Consider the following 21,974-nt stretch of genomic DNA (forward strand, 5'->3'; position numbering starts at 1 on the left):
AATAAACTTCAAAATCCTCCTGTATACTTTAAGGCTATCCACAACCTCTCCCCCCCCCCCCCCGTATCTGTCTGATCTCCTCCACATCGTCACCCCCTCTCGCTCCCTCAGGTCTTCCTGCTCCCTCCACCTCTCTGTGCCCCCTGCCCGTCTCAGCACCATGTGGAGCAGAGCTTTCAGTCGCTCTGCTCCCCAACTCTGGAACTCACTCCCACCAGACATCCGTAACACTGACTCACTTCCCATATTCAAATCAAAACTCAAAACCTATCTGTTCAAATCCGCATTCTCTGTTTAACTTCACTGCCTCATTTTAACTTGGTGTTACTTTGCTTGTTGTTTTTATTTATTGTATTGTGTTGTTTTCATTGTGTTTTATCCTCTCTGTAAAGTGTCCTTGAGCATTTGGAAAGGCGCTCTAAATAAAATGTATTATTATTATTATTATCCCGTGCTTCTGTTTACTTCCGCTTACCAGAACCGGAAATTTGGCGATGCCTTACCCAGCATACTACAAAACAGATCTAACAGAACAGTCATACTACAGACTATCTTCAAACGCAGTATGTAGTATGCAGTGCGTACTGCATACTACATTTCTAGGTAGTATGTAGCAGGCAGTTTAGAAAGTAACCAATGATTGGATATTTGCCACATCAGAGGCAGTACTCAAATAAAATAAACTATTAAGTATAACTGACTCAGGGCGCTGTTGGCCTAGTGGTCTAAGCACGTGCCCCATATACAGAGGCTAAAGCCCTCATCGTAGAGGTTGCAGGTTAAATTCCAGCCTTGACCATTTACTGCATGTCCTCCCCCACTCTCTGCTCCTCACATATCCTGTCTCTCTTTAGCCGTCCTATCCATTAAAGACAAAAATTCCCCCCCCCCAAAAAAAAAAATATATATATATATATATATAACTAACTCAACTTGAGTATCAATGCACTGCAATGCCACAAAAAAATAAAATAATAATTGTGAATGTGTCATGTTACAAGAACAGAGAATGACTTCTGTTATACAGTTTTATAGTGAAAGCAGTTTAATCCAACACAGCGGATTTTCCCTGTTGCATGCTGAGTGTACAGTTAAAAGAAGCTGTAAAACGTACATTAGGGACTGATAAACAACTCCCTTAAAAGGGTAAAACAGATGAAGGAAAATGCAGATAATAGGAACACATAGTGGCATTACAACAAAGACTGCATACAACCTAAAAATATGACGCTAAATTAAAAAAGGAGTAAAAATACCATAAATTACCATGTACGTAAATGTATAGAAAACACAATGTTGTTCCTTATATGAACAACAAATAAACATGGACGTGATTTTTGGGAGGTATCTCTCCAAGGGATTTAAAACACTTATGAAATCCATCAAACTCGGAGCCCCTTGGTGGTTTGAACTTCCTGGTCCAGAAGTCAACAGGTTACAAAAAAAACAATTCTTCAACCGTGTACAGCATTACTCCAACTGCTCAATCTTCTCCCGAGGATTCCTCTGAACTCTCTGACTTGTCGCTTGACGTCTTTTCAGCGATCGGTGTGTCTAAATTGGAGGGTAAGAAAATATTGCTCATTATTTTGTATTGAAGGATCGAACACCATATTTACACCAGGCTGTTAAATGACAAGTGGAGAGCACAGAATGCAAATGGAAACACTTCAGATGTGCACTGTGTTCTGATCACTCAAACCACTTTCAGCTAAGGGTAAACAGCTAAGTCAATACATACTTATTATGTGATTGGTACCTGTGCTGGTTTTGTTCGGGCTTCCTGTTGCCCCGCCTTCTTCACCATCACACCTCTCAAGTATTATTCTCACGATTTTGGTCACTTGTGGGTGCTTGGCTCTCTTGATTAAGGGTTCATCATCTGAACTGTTGCTTGACGTCCCTAAAAAAAAAAAAAAAAGACAATAAACCAGACGGATTAAAATACTTCCTTTTTAAAGCAACAAGTTACTTTAAAGGTGTCTTACTGAAGGCTTTGGCCACATCAGCCCTCTAGAGCCAGTGTTTTACTGTCATCGTGTCCTTACCTGACACAATCACCTCTCTGGACTTTTTGGGGGTTGTGTTCCTTTTCTTAGGAGACGAAGTCCTTGTTTTTCTTTTAGTTTGTTTCCCGCTGCGTTTCTTTTTCACAAGATTGATCAAGGGTTCATAGTCTGAGCTTTCATCGGTGGTACCTGCCAAACAGCAGCCACAGCAGCAAGGATTTAATAGTTGTCCTTTTCAGAAAACACAACAATGTTTGGTTCAGATTAATGATACAGTACCTTGTCTCTTTCTTAATACACGGCGTGGCGATACAGTTGTCTTCTTTGTGTTTTTCTGTATTGGTTTTTTCCTTTTGGCAACAAGGTTCACCAAGGGCACATCATCATCATCATCATCATCATCTGAGCTGCTGTCTGAAAATGAAGGGTCTAAAAAAATCCAAGATATCAATACTTGAACTAGTGTTACAACTGAGACAACTCCAATCCACAAAAGTGAAACTAACCTCTAGGTGGTTTCTCTCGAAGTTTCGGTTTAGTTTTCCTGTTGTTTGTTGGAGTCTTCTTCTTCCTCTCCGAAGGTGGTTGATAATCTGAGCTGTCAGTGGAAGTCTCTGCATATTTTACTATAAATCACAAAACATATTTTTTGTTAGTACAAAAGCTAAAAAAAAAAAAATAGCATTTCTGGTTACCTTATATCCACATTATAACACTAACCCTTTTTCCTTGCTGCGCTTCTTTTGGATTTAGTGTCTGGGGTTGCTTTTCTAGAAAACCGGACGGAGGCTCTTCTCCCCCGTTTCTTGGAAACTTCACTCAAAGGCTCATCATCAGAGCTATCATCGACACTTGAGGAATCTGTGGAAGAAAAAGGTGGCAAAAATGAGCATCCAGGGCACAGGTTGGCCTAGAAATCTAAGGGCACACAGGATAACAGAGGATATAGTCCTAACACTAACCCTTTTTCCTTCCTGCGTTCCTTTTGGATTTAGTGTCTGGGGTTGTTTTTCTAGACGTCAGAGCGGGGGGCTTTTTCTCCAGTTTCTTGGCAACTTTACTCAGAGGCTCATCATCAGAGCTATCACCGTCACTTGAGGAATCTGTGAAAGTCAAGTCAAGTCAAACTTTATTTATATAGCACATTTTAAAACAACCGCAGTTGGTCAAAGTGATGTAGAAGCTTAAAAACACATTCAATAAAAACAAATATTAGTTAAAAAAGAATCAATATTAAAAATGTGATAGAAAACACCAAAAAAGCCACAATAAATAAAAGCAAGATAAAATGTTGGGATGTCCAGTTCAGCAGGTATTGAAAGCCAACGCAAAGAGGTGTGTATTTAGCAAAGATTTAAAACTCTCAGTGGTCTGTGCATATCTAATATTCGGAGACAGACTGTTCCACAGTGTGGGAGCAGCCACGGCGAAAACTGTGACACCTCTTGCTTTGAGCCTCAATCTTGGCGCATCTAAAAACATATTCCGGTTGACCTGAGTGCTCTGGCTGGAGCACACAGGTGCAAACACTCACTCAGGTATGTTGGTGCCTACCCATGTTAAGTTTTAAAAACCAACAACACAATCTTGAACTGGATCCTGAAGATTACAGGAAGCCAGCGAAGGGAAAAAAAATGAAGGGCAAAAATGAGCACCCAGGGCACAGGTTGACCTGGCAACCTAACACTAACCCTTTTTCCTTGCTGTGTTCCTTTTGGATTTAGTGTCTGGGGTTGCTATTCTAGACAACAGGACGGAGGCCCTTTTCTCCTGTTTCTTGGCAACTTCACTCAGAGGCTCGTCGTCAGAGCTATCATCGACACTTGAGGAATCTGTGAAAGAAAAATGGAGGGAAAAAATGAGCACCCAGGGCAAAGGTTGGCCTAGCAGTTTAAGGGTACACAGGATGTTACAATGTCATTTAGCAGACGCTTTTATCCAAAGCGACGTACATACGAGAACAAGAACAACACAAGCAACGATCAAGACAAGAGGAAACGAGATCAGTAAGAGTAACAAAGTGCTTCAAGTCCATTTGGATGCAGGTACTGCCAAGCAGTGTAAAGGCAATGCACAAAAGTAAATAAGGAAATAAATAACAGAGGATACAGTCCTAACACTAACCCTTTTTCCTTGCTGTGTTTCTTTTGGATTTAGTGTCTGGGGTTGCTATTCTAGACAACAGGACGGAGGCCCTTTTCTCCTGTTTCTTTGCAACTTCACTCAGAGGCTCGTCGTCAGAGCTATCATCGACACTTGAGGAATCTGTGAAAGAAAAATGGAGGGAAAAAATGAACATCCAGGGTACAGGTCAGCCTAGCAGTTTAAGGGCACTCGGGATGACAGAGGATATAGTCCTAACACTAACCCTTTTTCCGTGCTGCATTCCTTTTGGATTTAGTGTCTGGGGTTGCTTTTCTAGACGTCAGAGCGGGGGGCTTTTTCTCCGGTTTCTTGGCAACTTTACTCAGAGGCTCATCACCCCGGCTATCATCGTCACTTGAGGAATCTGTGTAAGAAAAAGGGGGCCACAAAAATAAAAACAAAATAGAATGAGCATCCATTGCAGCGGACAGGTGCTGTCTCTTGAAGATAAAGGTTCGGAGGTAGATATTTATCTTACCTTTCTTTTTGGCACGGCCAACTTTTTTTGGAGACACAGAGAGAGGCTTCTTTGCAGATTTGGACGACTTGGCTAACTGAATGAGAGGCTCATTGTCAGAGCTGTCATCTGTTTTCAAATCTGAAACAGTCACATATGGATAATAGTTAGAGGACACCAAATGTGGATACAATGTAAGAAAACACAGCTGCAACATGGTTCATGTCAGGTCATGTAACTACCTGCTTTCTTTTTATCTGTTCCATTAGCTCTGCTTGACTTGTCCTTCTTCTCTGCTTTCTTGTCTTGTGCAGGGATCGTTTTCTTTTTTATCAAAGGCTCATCATCTGAAGAGTCATCTGACGCTACAACAGGAGTAGATGCAAACACAAGTTTTGTGCCTTATGCTTACAAATACCAGATTACATCAAGTTGAAATGTTCCACTTCAAATGGAAGTAATGTTGACAGTGTGTTATTGAACCTCACCACTTTTGTCTTTAGTTTCAGGCTCAGAGGTTGGACTGCTACTGTTTTCATGTGACTTGTTCATCTCACTGTTTGGCTTCGGTAGAAGTGTAGAGAGAGGCACATCATCCTCAGAGCTGGAGCTGTCCTTATCTGATCAGGGAGACATAAAACAGGGTCAATTCCAGTGAGAACATAGTAATATAGCTAGTATGGCATAGTAAACATAGTTTTTAGCGCTCCCGTACTGGACTCATATTTGTAATCAAGGTTGAGTGAACATCTGGCATAATCTTAATTAAATGTTAATCTATTTTATTCTCTTATTTTATATATTTGCACTGTTTACATAGTTTAGTATTGTCTTTTAGTATTGTATTGTATGCTATGTTTGTCATTTGTGCTGTTTTTGATCTGTACAGCACTTTGGTCAACCCCGGTTGTTTTAACTTGGAAGTAATGTTGACAGTGTGTTATTGAACCTCACCACTTTTGTCTTTAGTTTCAGCCTCAGAGGTTGGACTGCTACTGTTCTTATGTGACTTGTTCATCTCACTGTTTGGCTTCGGCAGAAGTGTAGAGAGAGGCACATCATCCTCAGAGCTGGAGCTGTCCTTACCTGATCAGGCAGACATAAAACAGGGTCAATACCAGTGAGAACATAGTAATATAGCTAGTTAAGCATAGTAAACATAGTTTTAGCGCTCCCGTATTGGATTCATATTTGTAGACCGGAGGTTGCCGCTTGCCCCTCACTGGATCACCCCTGGATCACTTCTGATATTTGGTACATTCCCTCTAATATTTTGTTAGTCTTCTCATGACGTTGTGTTGACTCTGCAGAAGTTTGTGTATAGCGGCCTCCTCTCCAATTGTGTTTGGTCGATTTTGTATTGTTGGTGTGTATTTTGACATGTGGGTCCATGTGTGCGCCTGTGTAGATGTATATGTCCAATTATTCCATGACCACTCAATTGAGTATAATATGTGAATAAGAATGTGAGAAAAACAAATAAAGTCTATCTAAAATGCTTTTAATGTTTCAATGTAAAGCACATTGAGTTGCCCTCGTGTAAGAAATGCGCTATACAAATAAAGCTGCCTTGCCTAAAAATAAATTTAAACTTGTTTCAGAAATGGTAAAAGTGTTCTACAGTTTTTAAAATTGTCTAACTACTTGTAAAAGTGTTTTTTGATTTTGTAAATGTGTTTTCTTAAATGTAAATTTGTTTAGGCCTTGGTAAAAGTTTTTTTTAATTTTGTTTTATAAAATGTTAAAAAAAAACAAAATCCAAATCGTATTTTTTTTCTCCAACTTTGTAAAAGTGTTTCATCTTTTGTAAATGTGTTTTGTCCTTCAGGGCCACCGTAGATTGGAGTTAGGTAAACTCGTATTTCAGCTGTGTTATAGCAGTGTGTGTGATTTAGCATTTAATGTACAGTATCAACGCAGTCAGAGAAATACCAAAGTCTCAAGTTCTTAATATAAGTACCTGAAAAGTCTTGTCCCACATTGGTGAGGCCCTCAGCAGTACTACAGTCCATGTTGTGGCCCAGAGATAAACGCTACCAGCTTATTATGCTCCTCATCCAAAACGCGCCAATTGGTTTAGCGTGTTTAGCTTCTTCTTCAGAGAAACAGATGTGTTAGCTAGTTCCACGGTCTTCTGCCTCGTTCTTGAATGCTGTAGTCCCGCGCTCTTTGCTATGTTTGGTCCGCCAACCTAAATCTACATTCAGTCTATCACAGAGCGTCAGTAAAAATGTTTTAAACCAGTTTCTCCAGTTCGCACTGTTCGAGCTCCGTTCACGTTTGGTTTGTTTTCTTCCGCGTCTGTCGCGGACGAGATGACGCAACGGCGCGGGTTGATGACGTACCTCGATCTCATTGGTCCATTGACTTCACAGTTTTTTTTTTCAACTTTATTAAGATAAGATCATAGACTGTAAGGATAAGATAAGATAAGATGTACTTTATTTGTCCCCCATTGGGGGAAATTCTTTTGTTACAGCAGCTTACAACATGGGATAGGGGAATACAACAATGTACTAACATAGTTAAAAAATATAATAACAATAATTATATCAATGACAAAGGTAAAATAGAATAAAATAAAATAAAGTGAAATGAAATAAAAATGGCAACTATTTTACTACTGGGAAAGAGTTGGCAGTGTCTGTAATATTGGTCGTTTTTGCAGAAACTGTTTTCGGACAGAATGTTTGTGATAAACATATCATCTATGGCAATGTACTCCCTTTGGTTACCTTAAGTTAATACAGATAATAATAATGTTGGAACATTTTGTAACTAAGTTTTTTTTGTTTGTTTGTTTTTATTTTATATTATATATGTGTATATATTTGCATGTGTATGTATATGTAATTTTTATTAATTTTTTCCTTAGACTTTCTTTAATTGTATTTGTGTCTTTGGAAATGGTTAAAAAAAAAACCTCAATAAACATATTGTTTAAAAAAAAAAAGTAATGTAAGGGGAAAAATGCCATTAAGGACAAAAGCTTAGGCTGCGCCACAGGAGCATATAGTGCACTGCCCCACCTCCCAAAAAAAAACATTTTTCCAAAGGCCATAATGACTATGATGTTATATTGATATATTAATCCTTTCGTTTTCTTTTTGTATTCAGAATGGACAATAAACATCTGCCCGAGGGTCTAAAATGCACGCGTTGGCTTGTAGGGTATTAAAGAGTCTGCTACATAGCTCAGAGTAAGTCAATGTAGAGCTCTAAAAGTAATCAGTAGAATCTTAAAATCAATTCTAAAACATACAGGGAGCCAGTGCAAGGAAGCTTGAACCGGAGAGATATGGTCATATTTTTTTAGTTCTGGTTAAAACCCTGGCAGCTGAGTTCTGTAACGTTTGGAGACAATCAAGGGATTTGTTGTGCAGGCTGCTGAAAAGACTGTTACAGTAGTCCAGGCATGATGAGATAAAATAATGTAAAATCGTCTGTGTCTTTAAAAGTTAAAACGGACCGAATTTTAGAAATATTTCTTTAAAGTGCTGGAAAGGAATTTTTCATTATGTCAGGGAATTTCTGGTATTATTTGTACTGCAAAAAAAAGTACTTCACCAAATTGTCCACTGTCCAGAACTTAATGTTAGCCCCTACCCTGCAGAAGTAAATTGTATTGGAATAAGTCTAATAATTCACTAACTAGAGGATAAAAATATGAGTCAAACATAAAGTATGGCAGTTGGTAGCTCAGTTTATTAGACACATACGCGATAAATATTCAAGCAATGTAAAGTTTGATAAAGAAGACGTGATCATGTAGATGTGCTGATCCAGAGATAGGAGGATGTACATGTAAAACTTCATTAGTCAACATTAATCAGACAAAGTGAGGACGTTGTTGTGCTGTTCCCGGACTCAGACCTCAGGGAGTTATTCTTCAGGGACTATTAAAAGATAATATGATGAGTTGTGTCATTTTTCGTAGCCATCGTCAAAATCGTGATTTTCTGTTAGGTGTTTTGACCTCATCCCTGAGACAAAATGGGGACAACTTTGTAATGATCCAACTTTATATGAGAACAGTCCTACCAAGAATTCAATTTCTCATTATCTACTCATTGCTTTTATTTTTAAATCAAAAGTGCTATCACAGAAGTACTACTTTAAATCTAACTGTTGCATTTCTCATCAACACCTTCACCAACACATGAATCACAGTTATACAACACAAGTGTATCACTGCTGTTTGAAACAATGGCAGGCAACTCTCAGAAGTTCAAATTTTGGAATAAATCCCCCAAAATGTATTGAAACGTGATTCTGTGACATTATTATATATCACGTGTTAAAAATGTGAAAGTTAACCAATGTTTCAAACACTCAAACCTCCCAAAACTGAAACTTTCTGACAGTTCCATCACAAACGTTCTACAGAAATGCTCATTCAGCTCAGATTTAAGTAACATGATCCTGTTTTTCTACACAGCTAACACAGCTTTTCCACTATTATTCTTACTTTATGCCATGATAACAGTTTTCATCACTGACACTCTACCAGCTGTATTTGTTGATATAAATAAGAAACCTTTCACCGTTTCTAATGTTAAATATGTTGAAGGACTTGAAGACCCCTTCTTGTCCCCTCTATTGCAAAGTGGCGAACAAGGTTTTGCTGGTCAGACACACGACAGTACAGTGAAACATAATTCCAAGTTGTGAAAATCAGAGAAGTAGTCAAAAGTTTTTAAACGGTCTGTCTCAGTGAAACCCGTGTGTCCATGCTGGTGTGTTTCTGAGTTCTCTAGGACTGATGGAGTTTACATGGCGGCCATCTTGCTGGCCTCTCTGACCCCACTCAGGTAGGCTCCTGTCACAGTCTGAGGGAAATGTCTGTTGGTGGCCTGGTAACAAAAAAAACAAAGATGATTTTTACAAGACTGTAATGAGTCGGCCTCAGAAATGAAACAGTGAGCAGCTGATATAAAACAGTGGGATCCAAAGTCTAACAAGGAACTCTTTACGCAAGTATCACTACTATATTACCAAATCTATTTTACATCCAGTTTCTTTGAATATTATTGTTTGGGGCTTTTTGATAGGGGTGCTTGAGAGAGACAAAAATCATGAGGAGAAAGTGGTTCTCAAGCTACAGTTTAGAGTTTCCAGTTGTTGAGTTTGAACTTTCACATTTAAAGTTCCTGTAAGGAACGTTCAGCTTGTGTCGATTTTGGAGCCCCCTGTGGACAAAGTGGTACCTTTCACTCTCTTTGCTTATCATGGCCTGTTGGTGTAAGCAGATTTTTTTTCCTTTAACAGTCATCAATCGTTAAGAAATATTGGAAAATATACCTTTATCAAACAAAGCTGTTTTGGCGACATCACTTTGTGTGGCACCTACCACACAAGCTATTTAGACATTAAAATAACTGTACAGAAATGGTGAATCTTGTCACTGATGATCCTCTTTGCTTTTGTAAGTCATAAAGACATCAATATTAGTCACAGACTGATTCACATCCAGTCAAAAATGTTTCACAGGAGCTTTAAAGGCGGTTAGACCTTAAGGGAAAAGGGTCTGTTGTGCTCTGAAAGTTGCAACACTTGGGTTGCAGGAATAACACAGGTGCAAAAATTTAAATACATATTCTATTAAGCCGCTTCAATTCAAACTCTTAGTATCGTGGCTGTATGATCGTTATCATACTGTCATGGCTTTCTGGGACATGTAAGTTGAGAAGAATTATGCTTGGTATAAGAAACAGTGTGCTTTATTGATACAGGGGCAATTATAGGAATATTCAAATAAATTTGAACTTATCAAAAGTAAAGTTTTGAGACACACTTCTCACCTCTCCAGCAAAGAAGACTTTTCCCTGCACGTCCTCTGCTAGGATGTCATAGGCCTCTCCACTTCCTCCTGTCTTCACAAAGCTGTAGGACATCTGGGACCACATGTCTTTACTCCAATGTGTGACAAAGTAGTGCAGCGGCTCTGGGACCTCCTATCAGGGGTGTCACACATACACAACAACAGTAATAATAAGGAACACACAAAAAAAAGAAGTGTGAAGAAGTTTCAAAATTTCATCAAGTATTTGCCAAGGCACAGTTGATTTAAGCAAGAATCTTTCTAGACACTTTTGACTTCCTCTACGATTTAAAAAATCCGGGGGAAGAAGGTCAGAGTGTCTTTTCTAGGATAAGAACTGATCAGAAACAAGATCAGTAACATTCAGGGAGCAGGTGTTCAACAACCATTGAAGAGTCAGAGTGCCTTTGATCTGGAGATATTTTATAGCCTTATTTTAACTTTTACTGTTTGTTTTTTTACCTGTTTCAAAATTGCATCAACTGCTTTAAAATCTGCTTTTTTAAGTCTGCGTGCATCTGTGTGAGGCTCTTTGGGCTGCATGTTTGGATGAAAGCTGCTTTGTTAATAACGCTGAGTTGAGTTGAAGGTAACAAATTACAATCTGATGTTCTTGCATTAAAAAATGTAGCTAAACTTGTGTGAAAATGGACTTTGAGTCCATATTTTAGGTCACACGTTTAGTTCCTTGGATGCAAAGAGCCTAAAATGATCTTCATTGTTAATCTAAGTGTTCTCTTTTCATTAAATGGTTGGAATAAATCACAAAATGTTAAACTAACATGGCGGTGAAGCTTCAGCAGAATGTGACAGGGTGACACAAATTTTGTTACCTGTTCTTTAAAAAGTTCCCGCAGGACCTTGATGCACTCGCCCACTACCTCCTTGTCCTCCATGTCCCTCACAGCAGAAACGGCATCGCCAGTGATCACAGACATGAGGACAGCCTGCTTACCCTTCACACATGTACACACACACACAAGAAGTATTATACATGCTGTAATGATACTCTAAAGTTAACACCTGCGTCTTCTCTTCTAACATTAAACTGTCTTTTGTTGTCTTGTTATGCTGATGACTACATTCTAATAACAGGTAATGTTCTTACAGTCTATCAGATGTTCAAACAGGTTTCTCAAGATTATTTTCTAACAGAAGAGAAAGTGTAAGATGTGTGTTGGAATCATAAACTGTGTTGCAGCGTGGATCAAATGTAAGCAAACAAACCTGTGGATCCATGTCATAGAAGACACTGAACATGCCTCTCTTCTCGGGACACGGTGGTATGTGACCAAAGTAGTCTGCTCCCTGGATTTTGTTGTCCCAGAATCTGTACGGGAACTGAAGAGCGATCTGAAAAAAATGTAGAATAACATTTTAACATCTACAAGGAGGCAGCTTTTATAAGAAGACTTTAAAAACAGTATCCTGGCAGCCTGAATATATTCACAACCATAAACAAAAGATACACATCAAACAGTTACAACCTTCTCTATGATGCCGGCCCCCAGACTGTGGATCGCTTTCAGTTTTCTTTCAGGAAGTGGAGGGTTGAACTGGATCACGTTCTTCTGTAGTAAAGTCAACGGCACTGTAACAAGAACCTGACAGAAGGAAATGATGACAAAATATGATTTCCTGATTACTGATAAAGAATACATCAAATATACACTCGTGTATAAGAAACAGCTGCTTGTATATTTTTCCATATTTGGGATTTTTAGACATTAAAGTCACTTTACACTCTGGATATTCATCTCATGGTAAATGGAGAATGGATTTTTTCCTCATACAACACTTTTCTAGTCTCCTAACTGCCCAAAGTGCTTTTAAGCTACTCGCCACATTCAGCCATTCATGCGACATTCATATACTGATGCAAGAGGCAGCTATGTAAAGTGCCCATCAGTATTAAATCATCCCATTCACTGCTGGCCATTCCATCAGAGGCATCTTGGGGTTCAGTGTTTTGCCAAAGGACACTTCTGCATGTGGATTGTGGAAGCTGGGATCGTTTTGCAATCCTTCTGCGGTTCTGCCGAATGACTTGACCACTAAAAAGCAACAGCCGTCCATTTCTCAGACATTTTTACTGTCTCTTTTCAAATTTTGAGACGGCTTAAAATACTTATTTAAGTATTTTTAAGAGTAGTGTTTTTTGGGGGGGGTTTAAGTTATAATTTTGGGGCTTTTGCACCTTCATTAGACAGGGGAGGACAGTGGTAAAGCTTGAAACTGTGAGAGAGTGGGGGAATGACATGTGGGAAAGAGGCAAAGAGGCTGCAGGCTTGAACCAAACCGGGGCCACCCGCTTCATGGGCGCAAAATTTAGCCATTAGGCCAAATCTGCACCCTAAGAGTAGTTTTTATGTGCCTACACTTTTCTATATTCAGGCTGAGATATTCAATAAATATATTCAATGTATTTTTTTTGTATATTCAGTGTTAGATGTGGAGTCAGTGTTACATGTGATGTTAATAACGTATCAGTCAATCAAATTTTTATGATTAAATGATCCAATTAAGATACAGATTGTGTATCATACGTATTCAATGACATTTTCTAACAGGTTTGTACCTTATGTGCCGTCCACTGGGATCCATTGGAGGAGGTCACTTTGACAACATCACCTGAGTAATCGATGGCCTGAATCTGGAAATAAAATCAAAAAGAAAACCAGGTTTTTATGATGTCATTTATCTATATGAAGTGAAACAAAGGTTCAAGCAGCACCTGGGATTAAAGGAGAGAGACTGAGTTACAAACCGGGCATTTTGTGCGGATGTCGAGGCCCTCGCCCAGTCTGTGCAGTAACACAGAGTAGCCTTTTGTGAGTAAAGTGTGGTCTCCTGAGAACTGGGCAAAAAACTCGTTGTGGTCCCAGGATCTTGCTGAGACCTAAAAACAAACAAAGACTTAGAACAAAAAAGTTCCCAAATATATTCATATTTATATATATATATATATATATATTTAACAGTAGAAACATTTCGCTTAAAGCTCCTGTGAGGACCTTTCAGTTTGTGTTGAATCTGGCGCCCCCTGTGGACAAAGTAACACCCCTTGTTTTTTGCTGACATTGTCCTGCACTTACCTGCACATGTAAGTGAAATTTGATTAATATCTATGTATAAATTATCAGAGATTTACCAGAAATATTTGCCTTGGGAAAACAAGAAAAGAAAGGACTGTTCCCCTCCTGTCTCAGATGTAATTGCAGTGTTCAGCTAATCACTTCAACGTAAACCGACCCTCCACTGACGGTTTCAGACGTTGAAATAACCACGTAGAAATACTCAGTGATGGTCTAGTTTTGCTTTTGGTCATACAGAGGTGTCAGTATTTCTTCCAGTCTGTTTTCTTAACAAGCTAACAACTCCTCACAGGAGCTTCAAACTATTAAAGATTTACAAATCCTGCAGCGCATCTACAGACCTGATCCAGCGTGCTCCCACAGGCGTACTCCAGATTGCTGAGATGAAACTGAAGCACTTTTTCTTCCAACTCACTGAACTGGATACCAGACTCCTGAAGAAAGTTCTTCTTCAGCTCCTGGACTTTTTCTGCAGAAATTAATGTCACAAAACTAAATGTTTAAAAAAAAAAAACTGACAAACTAGAAGAAGAGTTTTACTAATGATGTCTAAAAGCTGCTATCATCACAGAGGAGATGTAACAGCTGTTTGAGGGTCATAAAGAAAAAGCTTTCTAAAGTATTTAGATGGTTTGCATGACTTATCTACAAAGTTACATGTGTCATCATTTTCACAAACTTCATTGTTTCTCAACAAATGACCTACAGAATGTGTGAACACAAACTGCTCTGATGTTGTCTGATATTGAAAACTGTACAAGCTGTTGTTTCCTGAAATAAGAGTGACAGTGTTACATTCAAAGAATCATGTTGTGTTAGGGATCAACAATCAAACACCTCTCAGCGGTGTGTCCTGATTCTGCGACTTGTCCTTCCTCCACTCTGACACCACGTCCAGGATGGCGTTGAAGTGGAATTCCATGCGCTTGTCGATGGCCTGGTCAGTAACCTGCCCCCCCTCTTGGAAGAGGTCACACCGCTCCCCCAGCTTGTGCATCTTGACGCCCATCTGCAACAGAAGAGACAAAGTAGATGAGGAACAAAGCACAGACTTAAGATTAGGTTCAACATACAGCAGACTTTTAGGCTCTTTATTAGTCCTACCTGTTCACACATAAGGGCGATGGGGTTGTTCACACAGCCGTTGACGATCTGAGCTCCTCGGCCCACATTGACGCCCAGAGTAGCATCATCCCACACACGGCCTCCAATTCTCTCTCTGGCCTCCAGCACCATCACCTAAAAACCAATGAAAATGAAAGACCGTAAGAGGAAAGCAGGGTAAAAGGTTAAAGGAGGTCAGGGAGGATGTGTAGCAGGAACTGACTTGATACCTGAGTGCCAAAGTTTTGCAGCTGCCGTGCAGCAGCCAAACCTGAAGCCCCAGCTCCAATGATGATAACATTTCTCTGCAAACAGATCAAATATGGTTATCACTCTAAGTCACATAATGATAAACTGGTCTATGAGGTATGCGTTTGTGTGTGATGATAAAGACACCCACAGAGCAGTATCTCTCAGGTAGAAGAGGCCGTTTCACTGCCAGCACTCCGGTGTTGATGAGGCCTTTCCTTGTCATGAAGTGGAGCACACGGTCCATCTCTTGCACGCAGCGCACACGCACCAACCCCCGCACGATGATGTTCTCAGCACATTTCTGGGAAGTGAGCACCTCCTTAAGAAAAACAGGAAAATCATTGTTCTGTTGAGATTCAGTTATTCCACCACCAAGTTCTACTCATGTGTATTGTTAGTAAACACTGATGGAAGTGTACCTTGCAGTTCCTGTGCCATGAAGCCAGAATGAGGTTACGTAAAGCCAAATACATGGTGGGGTCTCTGGAAAATTCTGGAAACTCATAAAGCTCATCCAGCTCCATCATATCCGGGCGCACACACAGAGCTTTGCCGCACTCATTGGGCTGGTAGAAGGGCTGGAAATACGGACACAGGCCTGGAACTGAGGGATACAGTACTGATTATTATTGTATATCACTATGTAGTATGAAATGATGTCAAAACAGAAGGCAGAAAAAGCATCCTCCAGGTGTATTTGACCTACTTAGTCCCACTTCTCTGTATTAAATGTATATCTGTTTAAAGATGTGGCTGGTGAAATTGTCTGTTCCTCTCTCAGTGACTCACTCTGTGGTGGGACGGCTCTGCAGTGATCAGCCCTCAGCTCAGACAGAGAAACGTTGCTGGAGGATCCTGATGGACTCATCCCAACACAGTCCGGGTAGTATGAAGCCAGGAAAGGGCTGGCCGGGCTGTCTTTGAACAATGGTGGCAAAATCAACATTGAATGCCACCAGCTGTCTGTCACCTCAGCCACTCTCTGAAAGAATCAAACAGGTTGTGATTAATAAGGGAGGAAAGTATACGTCACATCTTTGCCCAAATCAAGGCTGATTATATCCCACATCCCAAACTTACCAAGTCCTCTGGTTGGGAGCATTGGTCAGGTCCTTCACTCTGCAGGAAAAGACAAAATGATTATCACATATACAATTTAAAAGGTTACCTGTGAACATGTGGCTTTCTGTTTACCTTGATATTGTTGAACTTCATGCCACAGCGATACGTTGTTGCTAAGGTGGCAGTGAGCTGGATCTCTTTAGTCAGCTGACGCCACTTCCTACAGTCTGGTTTAATACATTGAACCTGAAAAGAGCAGATTCCAAGGAACATTTCTGTATTTGTGATGGTGAAGACTTAGAAAAGTGACATTCAGCTGTTTAACAGAAACCAAAAAAGCTGCCTACACTTACCCAGAATGGCAGCTGCTGATCTGCCATGAAAGCTTTGAGACTGGGCTCACTTTTCCCATTACTAGTCCACACTTTCTTCCAGGCAGCAAAGGTCTCATAACCATCTTTGTGACTGCCAACAGGAAGAAAAAAAAAACATGGCTTAATGGCCTTAATGCAAAAGCACTTTGGATATCATGTTGTATTAAATGCACAAAACTGAAAAAACTTTGAGTAGTGTTCGTCCACTTTACCTTCTGTAGTAGTGATCAAAACATTCGTTGCAAAAATGCTCACCACATGACAGATGATACCAGCGAGATGTGTATCCATTTTTAGCACATCTGAAAAGAGATGCATGAAGTGGAGTCAAGGAAAATCAAGTCAAGTAAAGTCGATCACATCCAGGTTAGACAATGTGACATATATTTCCATTACACAGAGAAACATGGTACCTTTCAGATGCACTTGCAAAACAAACTGGGTACGTGGCAGAGCATCCAGCCTTCTCACACTTTCTGTACTTCTTCTCAGACTGATCGTCTTCTTCCTCTGTGTCTGTGGCCTTTCTTTTGCTCTAAAAGAGAGTGTGGTGATGTCGTCAACAACCTCGACTGAACTCAGATTCATTTACTTTGCATGCACCTTTCACCAAAGGGTGCCCAACATGTTTTCAATTCACAATACATTTGCATAATGGTTGAATGACTAATAATAATAATAATAATAATAATAATAATAATAATAATAATAATAATACATTTTATTTATAAAAGCGCTTTAAAAGTTTCTCTAAGACACTTTACAAAATTATAAATTATACAATAGATAAGCAAAGGAAAGCAAAGCAGAAAAAAAAATCAATCAATTATAGGTTAAAAGCCTTTCTAAATAGATGGGTTTGAGTCCAGATTTGAAGTTGGTGAGTGAGGGAGAGAGTCTGAGGTGTTGGGGGAGAGAGTTCCAGAGGGTGGGGGCAGCACCAGAGAAGGCCCTGTCCCCCCTGGTTCGTTGCTTGGGTTTGGTGAGAGGGGTGAGGAGGTTGGCATTGGTTTGGTGGAACTGAGGTTTTGTATGGCTGCTGAAGGTCGGTGAGGTAGGAGGGAGCCAGGTTATGGAGGGCTTTGTAGGTGATGATTAGGATCTTGTACTGTATTCGGGAGGTGATGGGAAGCCAATGGAGGTTCTGGAGGACTGGGCGGGGGGGTCTGGAGCGGGTGTGAGTGAGGAGGCGTGCAGCTGAGTTTGGTATGTATTGTAATTTGTTGAGGAGAGTGTTGGGTGTACCGTAGAGTATAGCTATTGCAATTATCAAGTCTTGAGGTGATGAAGGCGTGAATGAGTGTTTCAGGAGCAGTAGCAGAAGGGAAGGGCGGAGAGGTGCAATGTTTTTAAGGTGGAAGAATGCAGTTTTTGAAATGTTGTTAATGTGTCGTTGAAAGTTGAGGGACTGATCGAAAATGATGCCAAGGTTACAGATGTGAGTGGATGTTGGAACAGTGAATTTGTCAATGGTAACTGAGAAGTCCAGGCAGGGGGAAGTGATGGATTTTGGGCCTATGATATGAATTTCTGATTTATTGCAATTGAGTTTGAGGAAATTTTCTTGCATCCAGGAGTTTAATGATAATGAAGACATTATCTTAAGATTTAATTATAAATGCTTAAAAAAATTAGAAAATGTGAACAAGTGTAGAAAGATGGGAAGCCCTTATGATTCAAGGTAGGAGGATTGAGGAGAGAGACATTGCTAAGATAAGCAGGTATAGGAGGTCTGTAGTTCACCTGTCCAGGTGGGGGGTTGTTGGTGCGCTTCACTCGGACATTGATCTGCCTTCCAGAGGAGCGCAGGGTCTGTCCGTCCCCCGGTGACTCCCCGGAGCTCCTCTTCTTGGCTCGGCGAGCACCAGAGGCATTCCCAGAGTAATCTAAACAACAGTGGAAGAAACAGTGCAGCTCAGTTTAAATGGGGCCTTTGTTGTGACTGATACTACTCCAATTACAAGTAGCATGTTTGTCAAATGTATCATGTAGATAGTACAAACAGAGCAAAGCGAATGAAACATGACGAATTAGTATGTAAAAGCAGCAAAAGGTGATGGTGGTGACAGATATGAGTATCAGAAAGGTCTTTACACCAGCCAAACAACATCAGCCTGTCACATTTAGCATATAGCAAAGAGTAGCAGCGTGCTATAAACACTGACCTGCGTCCGACAGCATGACTGAGTGCAGTATATGTCTTCAAAAACCCGGGACAGATTTAGCTTTATGCTCGTTTCTTTGGAGATTTGTGATTTTTTATTTCCGTCTCCCTCTTATTGTTGTGGGGAGGGGGGAATCAATGCGCTGGTGTTAGCAAGAATACCACTTCCGGTTTTAAAGGGCGTTTCGTTTAAGAGGATTTTTGAGCCCCGCTGCTCGCCGTACTACGAGGTCACCATAGCAACAGTGGTAAACAGGTGTTGTATCGAGCTCTGTTTCCTCGTCGAGATTTGTTTCCCTTAGTCCCGCCCAGGGGCGTTGCTAGGCATCAAGCTCCACTGGGGCACAGGCCCCCTACTATTTCCCCTTCTTCTCAGTATGGGGATCTGTATCTGCGACCGGAGGGGAGTAGTGTGAAGACTGAGTGGAGGGGGTGTTGGGGGTCCAGTGTTATAGTCCGTGCTCTGCGTATGATGGCTCTGTTGTTGAGGTCAGACAGGTTGGGTGTCCACACACACACACACCTACACACCTACACACACACACACACACACACACACACACACACACACACACACACACACACACACACACACACTTTTTTTAGGCAGGTGTTTTCTCCTGCCCTCTAAAGAGATCCAGAGCTTTTTCCAGTTAGTGAAACCAGTGCTCACAAATGTGTCATGTTTCATGCGTTTACCAAACATCATACATGAGAAACAAAAAGCTGCATCTCTATTTACAGAATATTATAACCAGGGAAAGCTTTCAAACCATTGGGAAATTAATGCCGTTTTTTTAACCCAAAGCAGTGCTGGGGATATTGGGACTTCACTTGTTTAGGAATTAATGAATGTATGGGAAACACTGCGGTGGATGCAACTTCTTTTATCAGGGAATTTTCAGATTGCCAAATTAAAAATGTCAAGTTTTTACTGGGAGTAAATACAATATGTCTATAAATGTACAGAGTTACTTAAATTCACTTTGTATTGCAACAATTTTGTTTAATAAATGAAATTCTCAATAAAAAAAGTTCACAGTTTTGAATCCTGTGTGAGGATGTGTGTTTAATATTCATGTTCAGTATGGTTAAATCAGTGCTGAGGTTCTCAGGCTTTAGCTATGTGGAAATAGTTTAGTGGGAAACAGAAGTATTCAGGCGACTGCACAGACTGAAAAGAGCAACTCATGGGGATAAACCTCTGACAGAGGAAGTGATTTAACAGCCAGGCGCTGTGACAACAATGAGACTCTGAGTTAAAGTCATTTATGGTACATTTTTTGAAAAGCTGAAAAAGAATTCATCCTAACGTATTGGCATTAGTATAAAGACCAGCAAGGATCACACCATCAACAGGAAATTGATGCAATTTGGTTAGGGGAAGCTTATTAGAGGATCCACCGGCACAAGCAACATTTAAGGCCCTATATATGGGAGGAAAGAAGGAGATAGAAAGAAGAGAGGTGGGAAGTAGAGGTGTGGAATGTGATAACGTAAGGGGATGAGGGGATAAGATAAGATAAGATAGTCCTTTACTCGTCCCACAACGGGGAAATTCAAGTGTCACAGTCGCAAAGTAGACAGTGCAAAAAAATATAAAGCAAACAAGAGCCTATAAAATATCAATTATTAAAAAGTTATTAGCAATTAAAATTAAAATTAAAGAGATAAAAAATAAATATATCTTACAACATATATATATATAGAGAGAGAGTCTGACCACTGCAGGAAGAAAAGACCTGCGATATCTCGTCGTGAGACACCGCGGGTGAAGAAGTCTGTCACTGAACGAGCTACTTAGTGTTGTTATGGTCTCCTGCTGGGGGTGTGACGTGTTGTCCATCAGAGAAGATAGCTTTGCTATCATCCTCCTGTCAGCCACCTGGCCTTCTTCACCAGTCTGTTCAGCTTCTTCCTGTCAGCAGCAGAGATGCTGCTTCCCCAGCAGACCACTCCAAAGAAGATGGCTGATGCCACCGCAGAGTCTAAGAAGGACTTCAGAAGAGCCCCCTCCACACCAAAAAACCTAGGTTTGTATTTATAAGAGTGTTGAAGAGGCGAGATTGAGGTGTGGTCCTGCTCCTGAAACTTTGCTATAAAGCATCACATATGGAGATCAAAGCACTGCTTGGCGTTTTAAGAGCTTAAAATGTACATTACATCAATTGACTACAATTAAGTGACCATTAAAACAAATATACAAGATGAACCACAAAACTAAACTTCAAACTTTTGTGCTATATTTCCTGTGTAACTTCCCTTCATAGCGTTAAGCATCTGTTATCTAATTGTCATGGTGTCACGTCCACCAGCTGAGCTTTTTTAGTTCACTCTTATCCCTCCATCATTATTTCCTGCAGCAGCTTGTTAGGCTTCAGCAAAATAGCTCTAATCACATCTCATTACTCAATCTGCACAGCACCAGCCAGCAGACAGACATGGGTAATAACTTGTTGCCTTAAATGGTGAAGTATCTAACCCCGAAAGAAACATATTTCTCTCAGTGGGTTGGTTAACCACAGATTATAAAAAATGATCAACATGACAGCTCACATAAAGTGAAACCAAAACAAATTGGAGCTCCCCCCAGGTATTTTATTTAGCCTTAATCTAACGAGGAAAAAAAACTCATTGAGATTTAAAATCTCTTTTTTCAAGAGTAACCTGGCATAGAAAGGAAGCAGCAGTGACGTTCATAAAGCCTGCTTCCTCCATTATAACAGATGGTATATGGGTGAAACTTTAATATCAAGAAATACACCTCATAAGAAGTTTGTTCAAGTGTAATTTATTCCGTGACAGGTAGTTTTAGCATGTTCATTCATATGCTAGTATTTATGTTCCATAGAAGTTTAGTTTTAATCAGTACCGGGATAGCACCAAGAGCTCTGTGGGCCTCCGAGCCTCTGACCATGTTGTCTGCGCAGGGAGATCTCACACGTCAGACTGGTAGCTGTTTACATCCACCCTCTGCCAACCCGACAACAGCGTCCAACGTTCTCAACGCTGCCATAGCAAGACTCAAGACAGACCACCAGAGTGCCCTCTTCCTGATCTCCAGGGACTTCAACCATTTATTTTCTACATAGCTTATTCTGTCTTCTGTACATACTTGCATCATCATTATTTTCATTGTATTTGTATTTATATCTTAGCAATTACTTCCTCCATTAATATTATTTGATATTCTTAATTATTGTGTATAGGAGCAACTGTAATGGCTGAATTTCCCCCTGGGATAAATATAGTATTTCTGATTCTGATTCTGATTAAATGTGATATTTAAAAGAAGGGATGTCATGTCATGATGAAAGAGGATGCATATTGAAAGTCATCAAGTTCCTAAACACATAGAAATAAAATAATGGAGGTTAAGACTAAAGAATAGGGAGATGAGTGATGAGAACATGGGACCTTTTAAAGAAGGGACCACCAGTGTCTTTACACAGGCTTTTTTAAATTCTTAATTTCTATATCAAAAACCAAAC

The 21,974-nt window shown here is 40.1% G+C and overlaps 2 protein-coding genes across 7 annotated transcripts; both read right to left on the reverse strand.

Moving 5' to 3' along the window:
* Nucleotides 1-1,014: 1,014 nt before the first annotated feature.
* LOC117828216 (dentin sialophosphoprotein-like) lies at nt 1,015-6,937 on the reverse strand. 6 transcript variants are annotated; one of them, XM_034705233.1, is made up of 15 exons: nt 6,572-6,937; nt 5,566-5,697; nt 5,100-5,231; nt 4,854-4,976; nt 4,633-4,752; nt 4,378-4,518; nt 4,134-4,274; nt 3,701-3,841; nt 2,972-3,112; nt 2,730-2,870; nt 2,516-2,635; nt 2,289-2,438; nt 2,049-2,198; nt 1,760-1,903; nt 1,015-1,554 (listed from the first exon to the last, which is right to left on the reverse strand). In XM_034705233.1, exons 1-15 carry the CDS (start codon nt 6,621-6,623, stop codon nt 1,484-1,486), a joined length of 1,899 nt encoding a protein of 632 aa, XP_034561124.1. In that variant the 5' UTR covers nt 6,624-6,937; the 3' UTR covers nt 1,015-1,483. The 6 variants fall into 6 exon arrangements, with proteins under 6 accessions (XP_034561124.1, XP_034561125.1, XP_034561126.1 ...); XM_034705234.1 differs by lacking the exon at nt 5,566-5,697; XM_034705235.1 differs by lacking the exon at nt 5,100-5,231.
* Nucleotides 6,938-8,294: 1,357 nt separating this feature from the next.
* Nucleotides 8,295-18,674, reverse strand: LOC117828240 (lysine-specific histone demethylase 1B). The gene is made up of 21 exons (XM_034705272.1): nt 18,485-18,674; nt 18,063-18,205; nt 16,733-16,854; nt 16,532-16,621; nt 16,299-16,410; nt 16,078-16,191; nt 15,964-16,002; nt 15,673-15,865; nt 15,303-15,487; nt 15,032-15,202; nt 14,862-14,936; nt 14,632-14,766; nt 14,365-14,536; nt 13,869-13,996; nt 13,200-13,331; nt 13,011-13,085; nt 11,920-12,036; nt 11,660-11,785; nt 11,266-11,388; nt 10,413-10,565; nt 8,295-9,464 (listed from the first exon to the last, which is right to left on the reverse strand). Exons 1-21 carry the CDS (start codon nt 18,498-18,500, stop codon nt 9,381-9,383), a joined length of 2,505 nt encoding a protein of 834 aa, XP_034561163.1. The 5' UTR covers nt 18,501-18,674; the 3' UTR covers nt 8,295-9,380.
* Nucleotides 18,675-21,974: the final 3,300 nt, after the last annotated feature.

Source organism: Notolabrus celidotus, chromosome 16 (genome assembly GCF_009762535.1).
Source record: "Notolabrus celidotus isolate fNotCel1 chromosome 16, fNotCel1.pri, whole genome shotgun sequence".
Classification (NCBI taxonomy): domain Eukaryota; kingdom Metazoa; phylum Chordata; class Actinopteri; order Labriformes; family Labridae; genus Notolabrus; species Notolabrus celidotus.

Bases quoted from the DNA above. Each gene is read 5' to 3' on its own strand.
- LOC117828216 (XM_034705233.1), bottom strand. From the start codon at position 6,623: ATGGACTGTAGTACTGCTGAGGGCCTCACCAATGTGGGACAAGACTTT. The intron at 3,842-4,133 runs GTTAGTGTTAGG...TTTCTTTCACAG, and splicing joins AAACACAGCAAGGAAAAAGG to ATTCCTCAAGTGTCGATGAT. The intron at 3,113-3,700 runs GTTAGTGTTAGG...TGACTTTCACAG, and splicing joins GAACACAGCAAGGAAAAAGG to ATTCCTCAAGTGACGGTGAT.
- LOC117828240 (XM_034705272.1), bottom strand. The intron at 15,203-15,302 runs GTACACTTCCAT...GTTTTTCTTAAG, and splicing joins CATGGCACAGGAACTGCAAG to GAGGTGCTCACTTCCCAGAA. The intron at 10,566-11,265 runs GTAACAAAATTT...CACCCCTGATAG, and splicing joins GGGAACTTTTTAAAGAACAG to GAGGTCCCAGAGCCGCTGCA.